We start from the raw sequence: 15,551 nt of genomic DNA on the forward strand, positions 1-15,551 counted from the left end.
TAGAAACCCATGAGACCATATCAATAACAAACAGATAATAAAGAGATAAGGGGAGAAGGGAGAGCTCTTAATTATAAGTAGAATGCCGAGAGCTCACTGGTAAATGTGGAGCATGTACTGGGATTGAAACAAATCATCATTCAGCAACCATCACAGTAAAGACTGGTGCAGCAAGAATCATGAATAGTTGCTAAATCTAGGATGCTAAATCATGAGGAGCAGGATATTTGTATGGTCTTAAAATGTCTCCCCACAGAAAGCTCATTAGCAGCAAAGGAACAAAATCATAACTATACAGTGAGAAATCAGACAACACATCACCAATAAGGGACAAATGGACATCGTGTGCCTCTAGATATGGTACCCTGTGCAGGATACAACATCACTTACAAGAATGCATAACCTGATTTTAATCATGAGAAAACACCAGACAACACTCAAATGAGGAATACTCTACCTTTATAATGGGGGAAGGGGCTTGTATTTCTCAAAAATGTCAAAATCATAAAAGACAAAGAAAAGCTAAGGAACTCTTCCAGATTAAAAGAGACTAAAACAAACAAAAAAACAAAACAAAGCAAATATAGATTAAAAGAGACAAAGCACGTGACAACTAAATACAATTCGCAATCATGTACTGGCTCCAACATTAGAGGAAAAAATTGGATATGAAGGACATTATCAGATCAATTGACAAAACTGGAATGTGGACAACAGATTAAATAAAGTATGGTATCAATGTTAAATTTATTGCAGTTGATAATTCGTGTGGTTATAGAAGGGAATATCCATATTCTTAGGAGATACATATTGAAATATTTAGGAGTACAGGGCTATAATGCTTACATTTTACTCTCAAAAAATAGTCCCAGGGACTTCCCTGGTGGTCCAGTGGTTAAGACACCACACTTCCAGTGCGGGAGGGCATGGGTTCTATCCGTGGTTGGGGAACTAAAGATCCCGCATGCCACACGGTATGGCCAAAAAAAAAAAAAAAAAAAAAAGTCCCAATAATAGTAATAACTTGTGTGTGTGTGTCTATGGGGGAGGTGGAGAGGAAGGGATAGGAAGAGGGAAAGAGAACATATTTGCAAGCACAAATGATGAAGCAAATGCAGTGAAATGTTAATAGGTGTATCTGCATAAAAGCTGTATGAATGTTGTTTGTACTTTTCTTGCAACTTTTTTCTAAGTTTGCTATTACTTCCAAAACAAAAAACACTATAACACAAGCTAGAAAGTGCCATAAAGTGCTACAGACAAGATGAGGGAGAGGAGCTGCTGAAGCAAGGTTCTGAAAACCTTTCTTGGAGAATGCAGTGTTTTTAGTGGGCATGGGAGAGCAGGGTAACTTCCCTGAAGCATCCTATTCCTTACCGTGGGGTACGCAAGAGGTGACTCTGATGACTATACAATGGCTATCAGCTCTCCCTGGCCAGGAAGCAATGTGTGCTGCTGCTAATCGATCCTAAGATATTTCTCGAGAAGAGGGTGAAGAGGCAGCAAGCAGCCCAAGACCCAAAGAATACTGTCCCAAGAGCTGGCACTGGTATATATGCTAGGCGGGTACTACCCTGGAAACAGTATCTCCCGACCCACTCTGAGCTTTGACTGAAGACAGCTCAGGCATCACTACCAAAGACCAAGGCTCAGGCCATGGACTCTCTCATTTCCACAAGCTAAGTGGTCATTATCTGAGTTACTGGGCTCTGGGAAATGGCAAACTCCAGCTACCTAAAGGCAGGGGCCACATCCCATCATCTCAGAATCACTCAGAGCCCTCAGAACAGTGAGCCCTCAATAGAGAACTAGCCCATTGGTATCATGATGGCTGATGAGTGCTGCCAACTTTAACTGACCAATGCTATGGCCTAACTTAAGCCTTCAGACAAGCAAAGCATTCCAAATGGAAACAGGTGAGGATGGCAGATGTGTTGGGGGGCTGGGGGTAAGGGGGTGCAGTGTGAGTTTAGCACACTAACCTGCGAGACCAAGAGGGAGACAGGAGGTATGGAACTCAGAATATACCCTCGGTTTTGGTGACATCCTTGCCAGGAATTTACAACCTTACATTCTTTATCCACTAAATATATATGTAAAAAATTGAAAATCAGCAAGAAGGAAAACTTACCCTAGTAAGCTTCTCTGGTTTGGAGGAGACATGCAGCTGGGAAAATACCTCTGTTATCTCTTTGGTAAAGTCTTCATCCCCTAGAAAAACAAGTCCCATATAAAACACTGCAGAAAGACTGGTGAGGATCATTGCAGGGAGACAGAAGAGGAATGACAGTAGCAGCTGTAGCAGTAAAAACAGCAGAAGCAAATTATATGAGCAAGGTGCTTTAGTGCTTACAGAATCCTTTTATGTATATTTTACTGATGAATTCTTCCAATAGGCTTCTAAAAAAAATGCGTCATTATCCCATTTTCGAGATGAAGAAACTAGGGCTTGAAGAGGTTAATTTATATCCCCAAATCTCATAACAAATAAGGAGTCAAACGTTGGGCTTCCCACCCCCAGTCCACAGCCTATGCTCTTTGGATTACATCCTAGAAGTATGAATGGAAAAGTGATGAAAGCAGAGTACTAAGTGGGTAAGAGGCATGTGCTTCCAAAGAAATGGAATTTAAGCTGGGACATAAAAAACAAGTACAAGTTAGCCAGGAGAATGGAAGAGCTTCAGGCAGAGAAAACAAGTACAAAGATCCAGAGGTGAAAGAAAGCGTGGCAAGAAGTTTAACATGGTTGGGAGTGTCCTAATGGAAGAAAGAGAAGAGGGGTAGAATGAAGCTAGGAAAATAAGCAGGATCCAGGTAATAAAGGGCATCATAAACCATGGTGAAGAATTCAAACTTTTATTAAGAGAATGAGGAGCTGCTGAATAGTCTTATACAGAGACAGGTAAGTCCAATTAAAATTTTAGAAAGATCACTTTAGCTCCTGGTGGGAATGAAATAAAAAGAGAAACATGAAGGGAGGCAGGAAGCCTGAGGCAATATTCCAGGATCCAGATAAGAATAAGGGTAGGTAATAAGAAAGGAAGAGGATTCCAGAATGTTGGAAGGATAGTAAGGAAGCTTTGGAATAAGCTTGATGAGCGATGATGTGGAACATGGAATACTTAATACCTGAGAAACATGCAAACAGGTGAGTCAAGATCAAAAACAATCAACACATCCAAACAAATGACAGGAAATGGCTCTTTTCCTCTCTATTCATCTAAATCCTATCCAATCTCCTCTTTGAAGCCCAGCCCAAGTTTTCTCTCCACCAAAGACTACAGAGAGAAATCCTGTACACAGAAATCTCTTAGCACTTACAATCTATGTGAGTATTTCTTAGACACCAGTTCATGGTTACCAAGGCAAATTACTACTGCTTCATACATGCTTTCTCCCCAGAATCCTTAGGAAAAAAAATCTGTCTTGGTTCTTCTCTCTCCATCTGCTCTTCTGTCCTCTCTTGGCATTCAAGGCAGAGAATTCAAAGGGTTTAGTGATCCCAGGTATAACATAGTTTGGGAAAAGCCGATCTCACTAAATGATACAACTGTGACCTATATAACTCATGTAAACAACTCCTAAATCATATTCTACTAAAAACCTGACTCTCAGGAAGGTATTTTGCTTTCCCAGTTAAGCTCTAAATTATGTGAGACAAGGGATGGATCTGAATCCAAGTGGGATGCAAGCACCTCAAAGGGTTCACAGAAAATTGAGTGCAGGAGGAAAAAAATGCAACTTTTACTTGTAGTCATTTATCTCATTCTTCAAGAAGTACTTTTTTAGGATGTACTTTAGAATGTAAATAATATATTACTATGGTAGTATATGTGTATAATTTATACACATTCAAATATACACATATTGGGTCTAAGTGCTCAAAAACCTTTTATTGCTAAGAATTGATCAAAAAATGTTTGCATTTGCAACATGTATAGATCTGGAGGGTATTATGCTTAGAGAAATAAGTCAGATAGAGAAAGACAAAAACTATGTTATCACTTATATGTGGAACCTAAAAAACAAAACAAATTAATATTTTAAAAAATAATAAGGTAAAATAAAATACAGGGGGAAAAAATGGAGATCCTTGTCGTGTACTCCCCAGAGACTTGAGCATAAAAAGCAGTTGCTGCATTAGAATAAAGCATGTAAGGATGGAAGGGAGACAGGGTTAGTGCTTTGGAGGGACTCAGCAGAGAGGCTGGCACCTCAAGCAGGAAGTCTCCTAAAAAAGTGAAGGCATTGAGTATATAAGATAGAGGGACAAGGGCTAAGGATGCTGATAGAAACTGAAGATGATCAACATCACCAGAACTAGGTTCTGCGGTTTTCTCTCCCCTCTGCTGCCACTTTTTAAAAAAAAACCTTCATTGAGATATAATTAAATACCAAGGTCAGTGTTGCATTCTCAACCAAAATCACTGCGGAGGGCCACTGGGAAGGGTGGCATGCAGCACTCCAGTGCTATCTTTGCAGAATCCTGATCTCAGGCAAACAGGGAATAAAAATATTATAGACACAAATCCATCTGTTTAGAAATTCCCTTAGAGTCCTCTGAATGGTATTTAAAGATCAGGATTTCTGATCATTATGTGAAGCCAGATGTCAACTAAATTAAACAAATCCTATTAGGCACTATGTACAAATAACCTTAATTAAGTTCATAAATAACCAGGGATTGTCACACCAGGGCTTAGTTAAGAACAATGGAGCAACTTAAGCAAATCAAAATTAATTTATAGGTTTCCTGCTAAGTGAGACTTTGAAAATGCAGATCTTTATTTATTTACTTATGCCATCCTAATAATGAAAATAATAGCCACCATTTGTTGAGTGTTTATTATGAGCCACACATTAAACATAATATTTCATTTAGTCCTTATAACAAACTGAGAGGAATTAGCTACCTCTACTCACAGTTGAGGAACCAGACACTCAGGGTTAAGTAATTTCACAAAGTTGCATGGCTTAATAAATGGCAGATCTTGATTTAGAACTCAGGTCTAACTCCAAAACCCATCCTTTTATCCACCATGCTTACTGCCTTCTCAATACCTCAAGACAGCTTGAAAAACTCATATTCAAAGACCATTTCATATCAGGACTCTTTTACATAGAGTAAGATACCATTTAGCAAGATATTACATAACCAGACAATTGGTTTCAGAAGATGTGGTATATATACACAGAAGGGACTACTACTCAGCCATAAAAAGAATGAAATATTGCCATTTGCACCAACATGGATGGACCTAGAGATTATCATACTAAGTGAAGTCAGAGAGGCAAACACAAATACTGTATGATAGCACTTTTATGTGGAATCTTAAAAAAAATAGTACAAATGAATCTATATACAAAACAGAAACAGACTCACAGACACAGAAAACAAACTTATGGTTACCAAAGGGGAAAGGGGAAGAGGGGATAAATTAGGAATATGGGATTAACAGATACAAACTAGTATACATAAAACAGATAAGCAACAAGGATTTACTGTATAGCACAGGGAATTATATTCAATATCTTGTAATAACGTATAATGGAAAACAATCTGAAAAATATATGTATATAATTGAATTACTTTGCTATACACCTGAAACTAACACAATACTGTGAATCAACTACACTTCAATTTTAAAAAAAAGAGTTAATGTAATTGGAGAGATTTATTTCAAGGACAATCACTGCATATAAACACACTACATCCCTCCCACTCAGATGCTGGATTTCCATGTTACCTTTCTTCTCTTCCTCCTCTTCCTCACAGAACTCTGCTAGGGAAAATGCTTCTTTGAGTTGTTCCAATTCACATTTTAGAGTCTCCAATTCTTCTCCACTTAGAGAATTAAGAATAGATTTCACCTGAATTGATATAAAATAGTAAGTGGGAGTATGAGAGAAAAAGAAAAACATTCTCAAATGAAGAGGCTATGGATCATATTAAAATTAAAAGTATGAGTTCACAAGCTCTTCCTCAAGAACCTTAATACAAGAGGCAGGTCATCAAAGAAAGGTACGGAGAATTGTGCTTCCAAAAATAATATAAGCCAGAAATGTCTGGAAATTATTAGTGCTTAACAACAGCTTAGAAATTAGGAGGAAATGGAATAGTCTTGAATCAATTAAATGCTAACAGGTAACTGTATCCAAACTGGCAGCTTAAGCCAAAGAAACTTATAAAAAGAAAAAAAAAAGAACAAGATGAAGGAAAAATAATAGATATGCTATTAAGACCTCTTTGTTAACCTGTCCTTTTTTTTTTTTTTTTTTTTTTTGCGGTACGCGGGCCTCTCACTACTGTGGCCTCTCCCGTTGCGGAGCACAGGCTCCGAACGTGCAAGCTCAGCGGCCATGGCTCACAGGCCCAGCCGCTCTGCGGCATGTGGGATCTTCCCGGACCGGGGCACGAACATGTGTCCCCTGCATCATCAGGCGGACTCCCATCTACTGCGCCACCAGGGAAGCCCAATCTGTCCATTTTTGTTTAAATTTAGAGAAACAACACTTGACTCATTCTATTTCTAGCAATTAGTTCAAAAATTAGTTTTTTTGTTTATTTTGGAACAGTATTTTCAGAGAATCTCAAGCCTCTACCTGACATACATTTCATCCTCCAACTGCACAAAAGGAAAAGAAACTATGCAGTGTGCTTCTGCTTAAAGACTACTCCAGTTGAAATTTTTGGTTTGGAATTACCTTTATTTCACTTTCTCGGGAGAGCATCTCCAGAGCTTCTAGATGTGAAAGTCCTTGAAATTCATCAAAGAGTAGCCCATAATGAGTTTTCTTGTCCGTTTCCATGGTAACCTCATTGGTGGTCCATAGCTCTTCTTTCTCCTTCGCCTCTCTTAAAACCTGAAAGAGATCAAGGTATTACACTGCAACAAGTAACAAGAGTTTAAGGGTGAGTTCTGAAAGTCAAGGGAAGCAAACTGAGATGGGTAACACTGCCCTTTCATTCTTGGAATTGTGATTCAAATCGGATAGGCTCAGGAGCTGCAGGGAAAACATAATCACATAATTTGCTCCTAGACAGGGTAAATAACACCCCAGGAACCAGGTGTTTCTCTGACAGTGGTTTAACCATTAATCTAATAACAACCCTGAAAGGGCTTGGCATCTTATATTGCACTGACAAGAGGCTCCTGTAGAAAGGAAAGAGGAGGAAAAAAAAAAGAATTGGGCATTTTTCTAAGCATTAGAGCTGTGCATCCCCTTACCAAAAACAAAACAAAACAAAACAAAACAAAAAACACTGAAAAGTCCTCAAAAGGAAATAATAAGAAGGTCCCAAATTACCAAAGGCAAAAATACAGATCAAAATACAGACAGGAATGCAAACAGTACCTGAGACAGTGTGGAAGTCCGGTTCATCAGACCCTTGGTTCTTTTAAATCCAGGATCCCCTTCTGCTATTACATCCATTGTCTTTTTCCCAATGAATTCTAAGGCATCCAAACCCCCACTGATAACACTCTTTCCCTAGGAAACACACGCAACCTCATTACAATAATACTGAAAAAAGACACCTGCATGTTTTCATTTCATAAAATAGTGGCTAACAATAGCAACCACTGGCAAGAACAAGGAGCAACTAAAACAATCATACGGTGCTTGTGGAAATGTAAAGCAGTATACCCACTTTGGAATATTATTTGTCAGTATCTACTATAGCTGAACATGTGAATATCCTATGACCCAGCAACTCCACGCATGGTTAAATATTCAAAAAAGTGTGTAGAGCTTCATCAAAAGTCATACAAGAACACCCATAGCAGTACTATTATAAAACCTAAAAGCTGGAAACTACCCCAATACTTACCAACCCTGGAATGAGTAAATGTTACATAGTCACTCGATGGAATACAACAAAGAAAATGGAATACACCACACAAACTATACCGTGGATAAATTATATAAACATAATGAGTGAAAGAAACTAGATACACTAGAGTACATTCTGTATGATTCTGTTCATATAGCAGGGAAAATTAATCTATGATGGCAGAAGACTGGATTGTGGTTATCTTAGATGGCAAGAGGGGGAGGCACAGAAGACTGGGAGACAGCACAGGGGAGACATCTCATATACCACCCTGCTGTTTCTTAGTCTGAATGTGCTCATGTCGTGAAAATTAAAACTGAACACTTATGATTTCACTCGTCTGTATACAGATTATACTTCAATAAAAAGTTAAAATTAAGGGCTTCCCTGGTGGTGCAGTGGTTGGGAGTCCGTCTGCCGATGCAGGGGACGCAGGTTCGTGCCCCGGTCCGGGAGGATCCCACATGCCGCAGAGTGGCTGGGCCCGTGAGCCATGGCCACTGGGCCTGCGCGTCCGGAGCTGTGCTCCGCAACGGGAGAGGCCACGGCAGTGAGAGGCCCGTGTACCGCAAAAAAAAAAAAAAAAAAAAAATACACAAAAAGCACACACAAAAGTTAAAATAAAAAAGTACTAGCTATCTATCCTCATGTAGGAAAGATATTGCTTCCTATTTAATCCTTTCAAAAATGTTTCTAATCATCTATAGTTTTATAAGTATTTATCATAAACATCTCATTTTTCCTTTGCCTAAAAGATATAATTATGACAAAAATATTTTTGTAAAGCAGAGATGTTTTTCTAGGGCCACCAAACTAAGAATTCTTAGTCCATAAAATATTAGGTACATTGCCTCTCTATTACTCTGCATTTCCTGCTCCCTCTTTTACTTCTTTTAAGTTTTCAAGTTAGCTCTCACTCTACCCTAAGATCAAAGTGAATGATCTTCAGCAATTTGAACTCCCATAAGAGGAATCAGTCCCCATGACTTTTCAAGGAAAAGAAAGAGAAAGAGACAAAAACCCATTATAATCATGGAAGGAAGCAGGCCACCTTGCAATTTTTACTCACTGTGCTCTGAACAGCAGTAGAGATGGTAGAGAATACCCCAAATGGCCCACTCATTGGAGAGGAGTTTTCATTCTCTTTGGCATTTGTCTCTCCTATAGTGGGGAAGGGATGTGTAAATATGAAGAGACAGTCCGTAAATAGTTTTGCTTTATTAGCATCTATATGAATTTTTAAAAATTAGACTTTATTTCCAACACACAAGGCCTTAGTACTTTTTGTTTTATTATTTTAAACCATGTGCCTATTTTAAAATAAAAGTTAAGGCAGTTTTTCATTTTCATTTCAAAAACAAGATCCAGTCTTTTGAACAACCTATGACATATATAACAGACTATATACTGTGTGATTCCATTCATATGATCTTCTGCACGGGTAAAACCACAGGGTCAGAAAACAGATCAGTGGTTGCCAAGAGCTAAGAATAGGTGGAGGGGAGTGACTACAAAGGGGCATGAGGGGATTTTTTTGGGGGGGGGGGAGGAATGAAAATATTCTCAAGTCTTGTCTATACAAATATAAGAAATATTCTATATCTGTATAATCACAATGGACTGTGATTACATAGCATAAACAGGACAGTATGTTTGTTAAAATATGTAAAACTATATACAGTTGGCCCTCTCTTCTATGGATGCTGAACCCGTGAATACTCATTTTACATAAAGAACTTGAGCATCTGAGGATTTTGGTATCCATGGGGGGGGCTCCGGGAACCAATCCCCCCATGGATATCAAAGGATCATTGTACCTAAAAAGAGTGAACTTTACGTAAATTATAACTCAATAAATGTGACTTTTTAAAAATCCAGTCTACTTTAAACTTTATCCTGGAAAATTATGCTTCTTCACAGGATTCAGACATGCATTACAAAGATTTGTTTAAAATCTGTTCTATTTTATTAACACTAAAATCTCTTACAGGAGATCAACAAATAATCTATTGTAGGGAGGACTTCTGCTTCCAACTATGATGGATTATCTGGTGTCAGACTTGCCCTTCTACCATAGCATCTAGAAAACTGGACAAATATAAGAAACAATTATCTCCAGACATTGGACTACAGACCGTACTGTACTATGGTTCAGGAGAGAAGAGAAACAAATGATGAGAACTCTATGATTGGCTTGCTTTCCAGACCACAGCACAGGGAGGGGAAACCCAAGCAGAGCATGGCAGTCTTATTAAGTAGAAGAGACAGAGACTGGAATCTAGGAAAGCTGAAGCACCTGGAATTTGCAGGTCAGAGTACAAGCATACCTCATACCTTGTGCATGAAGCACAAGCACTTTATTGTGCTCTGCAGATACTGTTTTTTTTTTTTTTTTTTTTTTTTTTTACAAACTGAAGGTTTGTGCAATCCTCCGCTGTCAGATAATGGTTAGTATTTTTCAGCAGTGAGGTATTTTTTAATTAAGGTATGTACGTTATTCTTTTTGACATAATGCTACTGTACATTTAATAGCCTACAATATAGTATAAATTTTTATATGCACTGGAAAACCCAAAAAAGAATTTGTGAGACTCGTTTTTTGCGATATTCACTTTACTGCAGTGGTCTGAAACTGAATCCACAATATCTCCAAGGTATGCCTGTACTGCAGAGGAGGGAGATACAGAGGTAAAGAGTTCCAACTATCTACACAGGAGTGCCCTTGAGTCTTTGGTTGAATACTAAGCTGTTCCTGCACTGGAAAACTCCACGATACTGGGCAAAGAACTGCCATGGAGCTGTAAACTAAACAATGCCCAAAGCTCATGCTAGGCTGAGAGACATCTGACTTCCAACCAATCAAGTAGAGAGACCTAGTTAAACACCTGGAAATTAGGTAGAGACCTCAGAAGGGTCAGAGACTTGGTAGTTGATCTAAACTAGCACTTAACAATAACGGCTACTCTAGAAATCACCCTCAAGAAGTTTAAAATCGAGACCAAAAGATCAATCTAAGCTACAAATATCTTAACTGCCTTCCAAACAAAACTCACACCCTTTAAAGGACTACAAAATCCACTCAGCAAGGTAACATTTCTAATGTGCAGCATCCAATCAATGAAATGAAAATGTTATCTCTAAGCAAGAAAAAAAAATGGTCAGTAGAAACAGATTCAAATGACAGAGATGACAGTCAGGGACACTAAAATATATACATGAGGAGGTGAGAAATGGAAGACAAAAAAAGAAACAAATGGAATTTTTAGAGTTGAAAAATATATCTAAAATTTAAAAGTCACTGAATGGACTTAACAGCATTAGACACAGCAGAAGAAAAGATCAGTAAACCTGAAGCCACAACAAAAACTATCCAAACCGAAGCACATAGAAAAAAGGCTTAAAAAAATGAACCATGGAACAGCACCAAAACTAACACATTAAAACATTTTTTCATGCCACAGTAGATTCAAATTCAGCTAACTCTTACTGGGCTCTTACTCAATTGTGCCAAGCACAAAGCGAGGCAATTTTTACAATCTACATTCATGGCTTTACTTATTTAATGTTTGTAACAGTCCTCTGCAATATAAAGTATCACCCAATTTCATAGATGAGGAAAGTAAAGAGACACCTGAGTGCTTAAAGCCAAAGATTCCAAATCCCATTTCTCATCAGCCCCATGATGCCCTGAATATCAGACAGTCAAAAACATCTACTGAAAAAAATGAGCTTAACTATCCATTTCAGTTTATAATTCTAGGCCTTAATGTCTCCATATACTGACCTGTTGCATACTGGACTTCAGATGAAATTTCACTGGGACTAGGGATTCCAAGGGAAGTCTCTGCCTTCTCAATGACATTTGAAATACCTTGTCCTAATGAGAAAAAATAACGTTCTTATATTTGAATTTATTTGCTACTAGTCACCAAAACTGAAGAAACAAGCTGAAAATTAAAACCACAGATTTTAAAATTCATTACAACCAGAAGACATGTTATTTTGACCCTATATAACTCATCTTTGGGAGTGTATCCTTACTAAAGGAAAAAAAAAATTGATTCATTATCACCAACGAATAGTTTTATATTAATTCCTAAATGTCAACCTTCTAATGAAATACGTTACCAATTCTAGTGGCAGTATAAATCAGCCCATCATTACTAATGTATCTTCAAACTATAAAGCCTTTGAGTAATCATGGAAGAAGAATGATTAACAAAGTCGTTTTGAACACACACCTGTAGCAAAATGCACACAAAAATGAATAAAATGACTGATGACCTTACCTACTGTGGCTACTGTAGCTGAGGCTGAGGAGAGCAAGGACTTGCCCCAACTTCCCCAATAGCCCCATCCGGTCTGGGGTACATCTTTGGAAACAGTCTCCTATTTTTCCCAGTAGCCAGAAAAACAAAGGCAAAGAAAAATGGAAAAATTAGAGGAAAATAAGAGTTCATATACAAGGTAGCTAATTATTGGCCAAAAGTATGGGTGAACAGATACATATTAGTTAGCTCAAAAAGTGTATTGCTTGGCTGACAGATGTATGTTACCTTCAATGTAAGCACCACATAGCAAAGGCAACCACTCATAAAAGCATTTATAGAACTGAGAAAATTGTTTTATGGTTATAAAAAGAAAGAAATAGGTGCAATCCCAATTTGGTATTGATTCCGTATTCCTTTTAACCCTAATACTTTTTAATCTCAATTTTTAATAGATACTTTACTTTGCCTGCAGCCTGTGATGTCTGAACAGGGAGAACGTCTGAAGTCTCAAGGTCACTGGAAGGTTTGGACTCTGGTCTTTTCCGAGTAGAAGCTACAGGTTCTGATTTACTCTCTGACTTGGCACTTTGGTCAACTGACTCAAAATTCTTGGTTGGCTCACAGTTCTCATTTTCAAGGATGGAAGTTGCTTCAGTTATCACTTCAGTCTCAATATCATCTTTATCCGACATGATTAGATCATTGCCTGGTAAAATAAAAGCCCCCCAACCCCCAAAAATTAATTATATAAGCTTGTTTTTGGTAAAAGTTACTTGAATAAACTTTTTGAGATTATCGAGTCCCATGCAGGTGTAAGAAATAGTACAGAGAGATCTAATATACCCTTCACCTAGTTTCCCCCAAGGGAACAATTTGTGTAACTATAGCATATCACAACCAGGATGCTGATAAGATACAATCCCCCAACATTACTCAGATTTCACCAGTTTTACATGCACTCATTTGTGTGCGTGTAATTAGTTCTATGAAATTTTATCACATGCACAAATTCATGTGATACAGAATAGGATTACCACAGTCAGGATACAGAATAATTCAATTACCAAAGTCAGGATACAGAATAATTCAGTTACAAGGATCCCTTGTGTTATCTATTTTTAGCCATGTCCCACCCTCCTCCTAACCCACAGCAACCACTGATATTCTCCATCTCTATACTTTTGTCATTTCAACATGTTATATAAATGCAATCACACAGTATGTAACCTATTGAGATTTACTTCTTTCACTCAGCATAAGTCCCTCGAGATTCATCCAAGTTGTTGTACCACTAGTTTCTCCCTTTTTATTGCTGAGTAGTGTTCTTTGGCATGGATGTATCTCAGTTGTTTCACCATTTACCTGTTGAAGGATGTCTGGGCTGTTTCCAGTTTAGGGCTATTACGAATAAAATGGCTATGAACATTTGTATACAGGTTTTTATGGGAATATAAGCTTTCATTTCCCTGGAATAAATGACCAGAGTGCAATCGATAGTATTTGCTTAATTTTATAAGAAGCTGCCATACTCTTTTCCAAAGTAGCCGTACCATTTTACATTCCCACCAGCAATGTATGAGTAATCAAGTTTCTCTTCATTCTCACCAGCATCTGGCAGTGTTATTTTTCATGTGAACCATTCTGATATAGGTGCACTATGACAGCTTAATATGGCTTTAAGCTTTAAGCTGCATTTCTCTAATGGCTAATGATATTGAACATCTTTTCATGTGTTTATTTGCCATCTGTATATCCTCTTCAGTGAAACAGCTATTTTTATCTTTTGCTCATTTTCTAATTGGATTTTTTTTTTTTACTGTTAAGTTTTGTTTAGTTTTGTTTTGTTTGCGGTACGCGGGCCTCTCACTGTTGTGGCCTCTCCCGTTGCGGAGCACAGTCTCCGGACGCGCAGGCTCAGCGGCCATGGCTCACGGGCCCAGCCGCTCCGCGGCACATGGGATCCTCCCGAACCGGGGCACGAACCCATGTCCCCTGCATCGGCAGGCGGACTCTCAACCACTGCGCCACCAGGGAAGCCCTACTGTTAAGTTTTGAGAGCTCTTTTTATATTCTAGATTCAAGTCCTTTGTCAGATATGTGGTTTGTAAACATTTTATCCCAGTTTGTAGCTTATCTTTTCATCCTCTTCATAGAGCTTTTCACAGAGCAAAAGTTTTTAATTTCAATTTATCAACTTCTCCTTTTTTGACATTTTAAAAAAATCTTATTACTCATTAATCATTCCTACCTCAATTTTTCAGAGAGATTATGAAATTTAAGCTACCAGAATAAGATTTACATCAGACCAGCTTTTGAACAGCAATGTTAACAAATTCAATTCCTTCCAGAAGTACAGCTCTTTGACAATTAAAGTCAAGATATTATTGGTGTTTTTACAAGGAGGAGATGCTGGTTTCCAGGATAACCAAGTATTACCAGGGGAGAAATAAACGTATCCCACACATACATAGACACACACATACACCCAGACCTCAGTATGTATAAGCACATGTTTTTACCAGTATATACTAACCACAAAATTAGACCCAATCCATCAATGCCATCAAAACATTTCTAACATACTAAAAAAGAGACATACTAACAACTAAGGCAGCCTGGAAGTAGCACTATAACTGAGGTACACACAAAATGTTAAAAGAACAGAGAGCAAGGAAAAGTATGCTAGGATCAGGAAATAACACTCATGAACTTTAAATACTTGAAAAAAGCATAAAATAGTGATCACAAACTGGGATTTTGAGTCCCAAATCCAGCCTACAGATTTTTTTGTTTGGCCTGCACAGTGCTTAAACTTTTTTCTATACTAATTGGTAACATTTAAAAATCAGAGTTTGTTTACAAATAGAAATTTCCAACTTCCCTTCTAAAACTGAAAGATCTGGCGACACTGGGCCCACATTCGACTTGTTAATAACTAGCTCATGCCAAATATTTGCTGGGGATCTTTTAGACAGGGTAGAGTAGTGCTCTCTAGTTCCCCATAATCTCCACCCAAATTCACTTGACTCCTTTATGTTACCTGATTAGCCCCCGTAGGCATCTGAACTTGTAATACTTGCCTTAAAGGGCACTTAGGATTCTGACAGATGAAGATGCCAATGAGAGAATTCAAGGGTGTGTAAACAACACAGGGGAAATCTCAAAGGTCTGAGGTATGACAGCGTGGAATACAGACAGATACCAGGAGTAGTTAATACGGCAAAGAGAATGATGGGGAGGCCTAAGGCTAGAAAGGTAGATTTATATAACATCCTGGATCCTAGACCATATGGTATATGATATACATACGTTTCCGAAACACATAGAAAAAAACAATCTAGATACAACTATCCATAAACATAAAACCCAACTGTGAAACACTCATTCATTTACTTGCAAACATTTTTTTTGACTACCTGTTGCATGCCAAGCTCTGGAGACTGAGA

At 38.1% G+C, this 15,551-nt stretch overlaps 1 protein-coding gene across 1 annotated transcript in view; it reads right to left on the reverse strand.

The window, feature by feature from the left end:
• FAM114A2 (family with sequence similarity 114 member A2) overlaps positions 1-15,551 on the reverse strand; it is a 39,772-nt gene that overhangs the window by 23,442 nt on the left and 779 nt on the right. The window contains exons 2-9 of the mRNA XM_079918991.1: positions 12,567-12,811; positions 12,124-12,223; positions 11,619-11,711; positions 8,904-8,995; positions 7,357-7,491; positions 6,706-6,864; positions 5,748-5,871; positions 2,132-2,211 (exon numbers count right to left, since the gene is read on the reverse strand). Coding sequence (XP_079775117.1) covers positions 2,132-2,211; positions 5,748-5,871; positions 6,706-6,864; positions 7,357-7,491; positions 8,904-8,995; positions 11,619-11,711; positions 12,124-12,223; positions 12,567-12,797 — 1,014 coding nt within the window. The 5' untranslated portion in view covers positions 12,798-12,811. The remainder of the gene's footprint in view (positions 1-2,131; positions 2,212-5,747; positions 5,872-6,705; positions 6,865-7,356; positions 7,492-8,903; positions 8,996-11,618; positions 11,712-12,123; positions 12,224-12,566; positions 12,812-15,551) is intronic.

Source organism: Stenella coeruleoalba (genome assembly GCF_951394435.1).
Source record: "Stenella coeruleoalba genome assembly, chromosome: 3".
Classification (NCBI taxonomy): domain Eukaryota; kingdom Metazoa; phylum Chordata; class Mammalia; order Artiodactyla; family Delphinidae; genus Stenella; species Stenella coeruleoalba.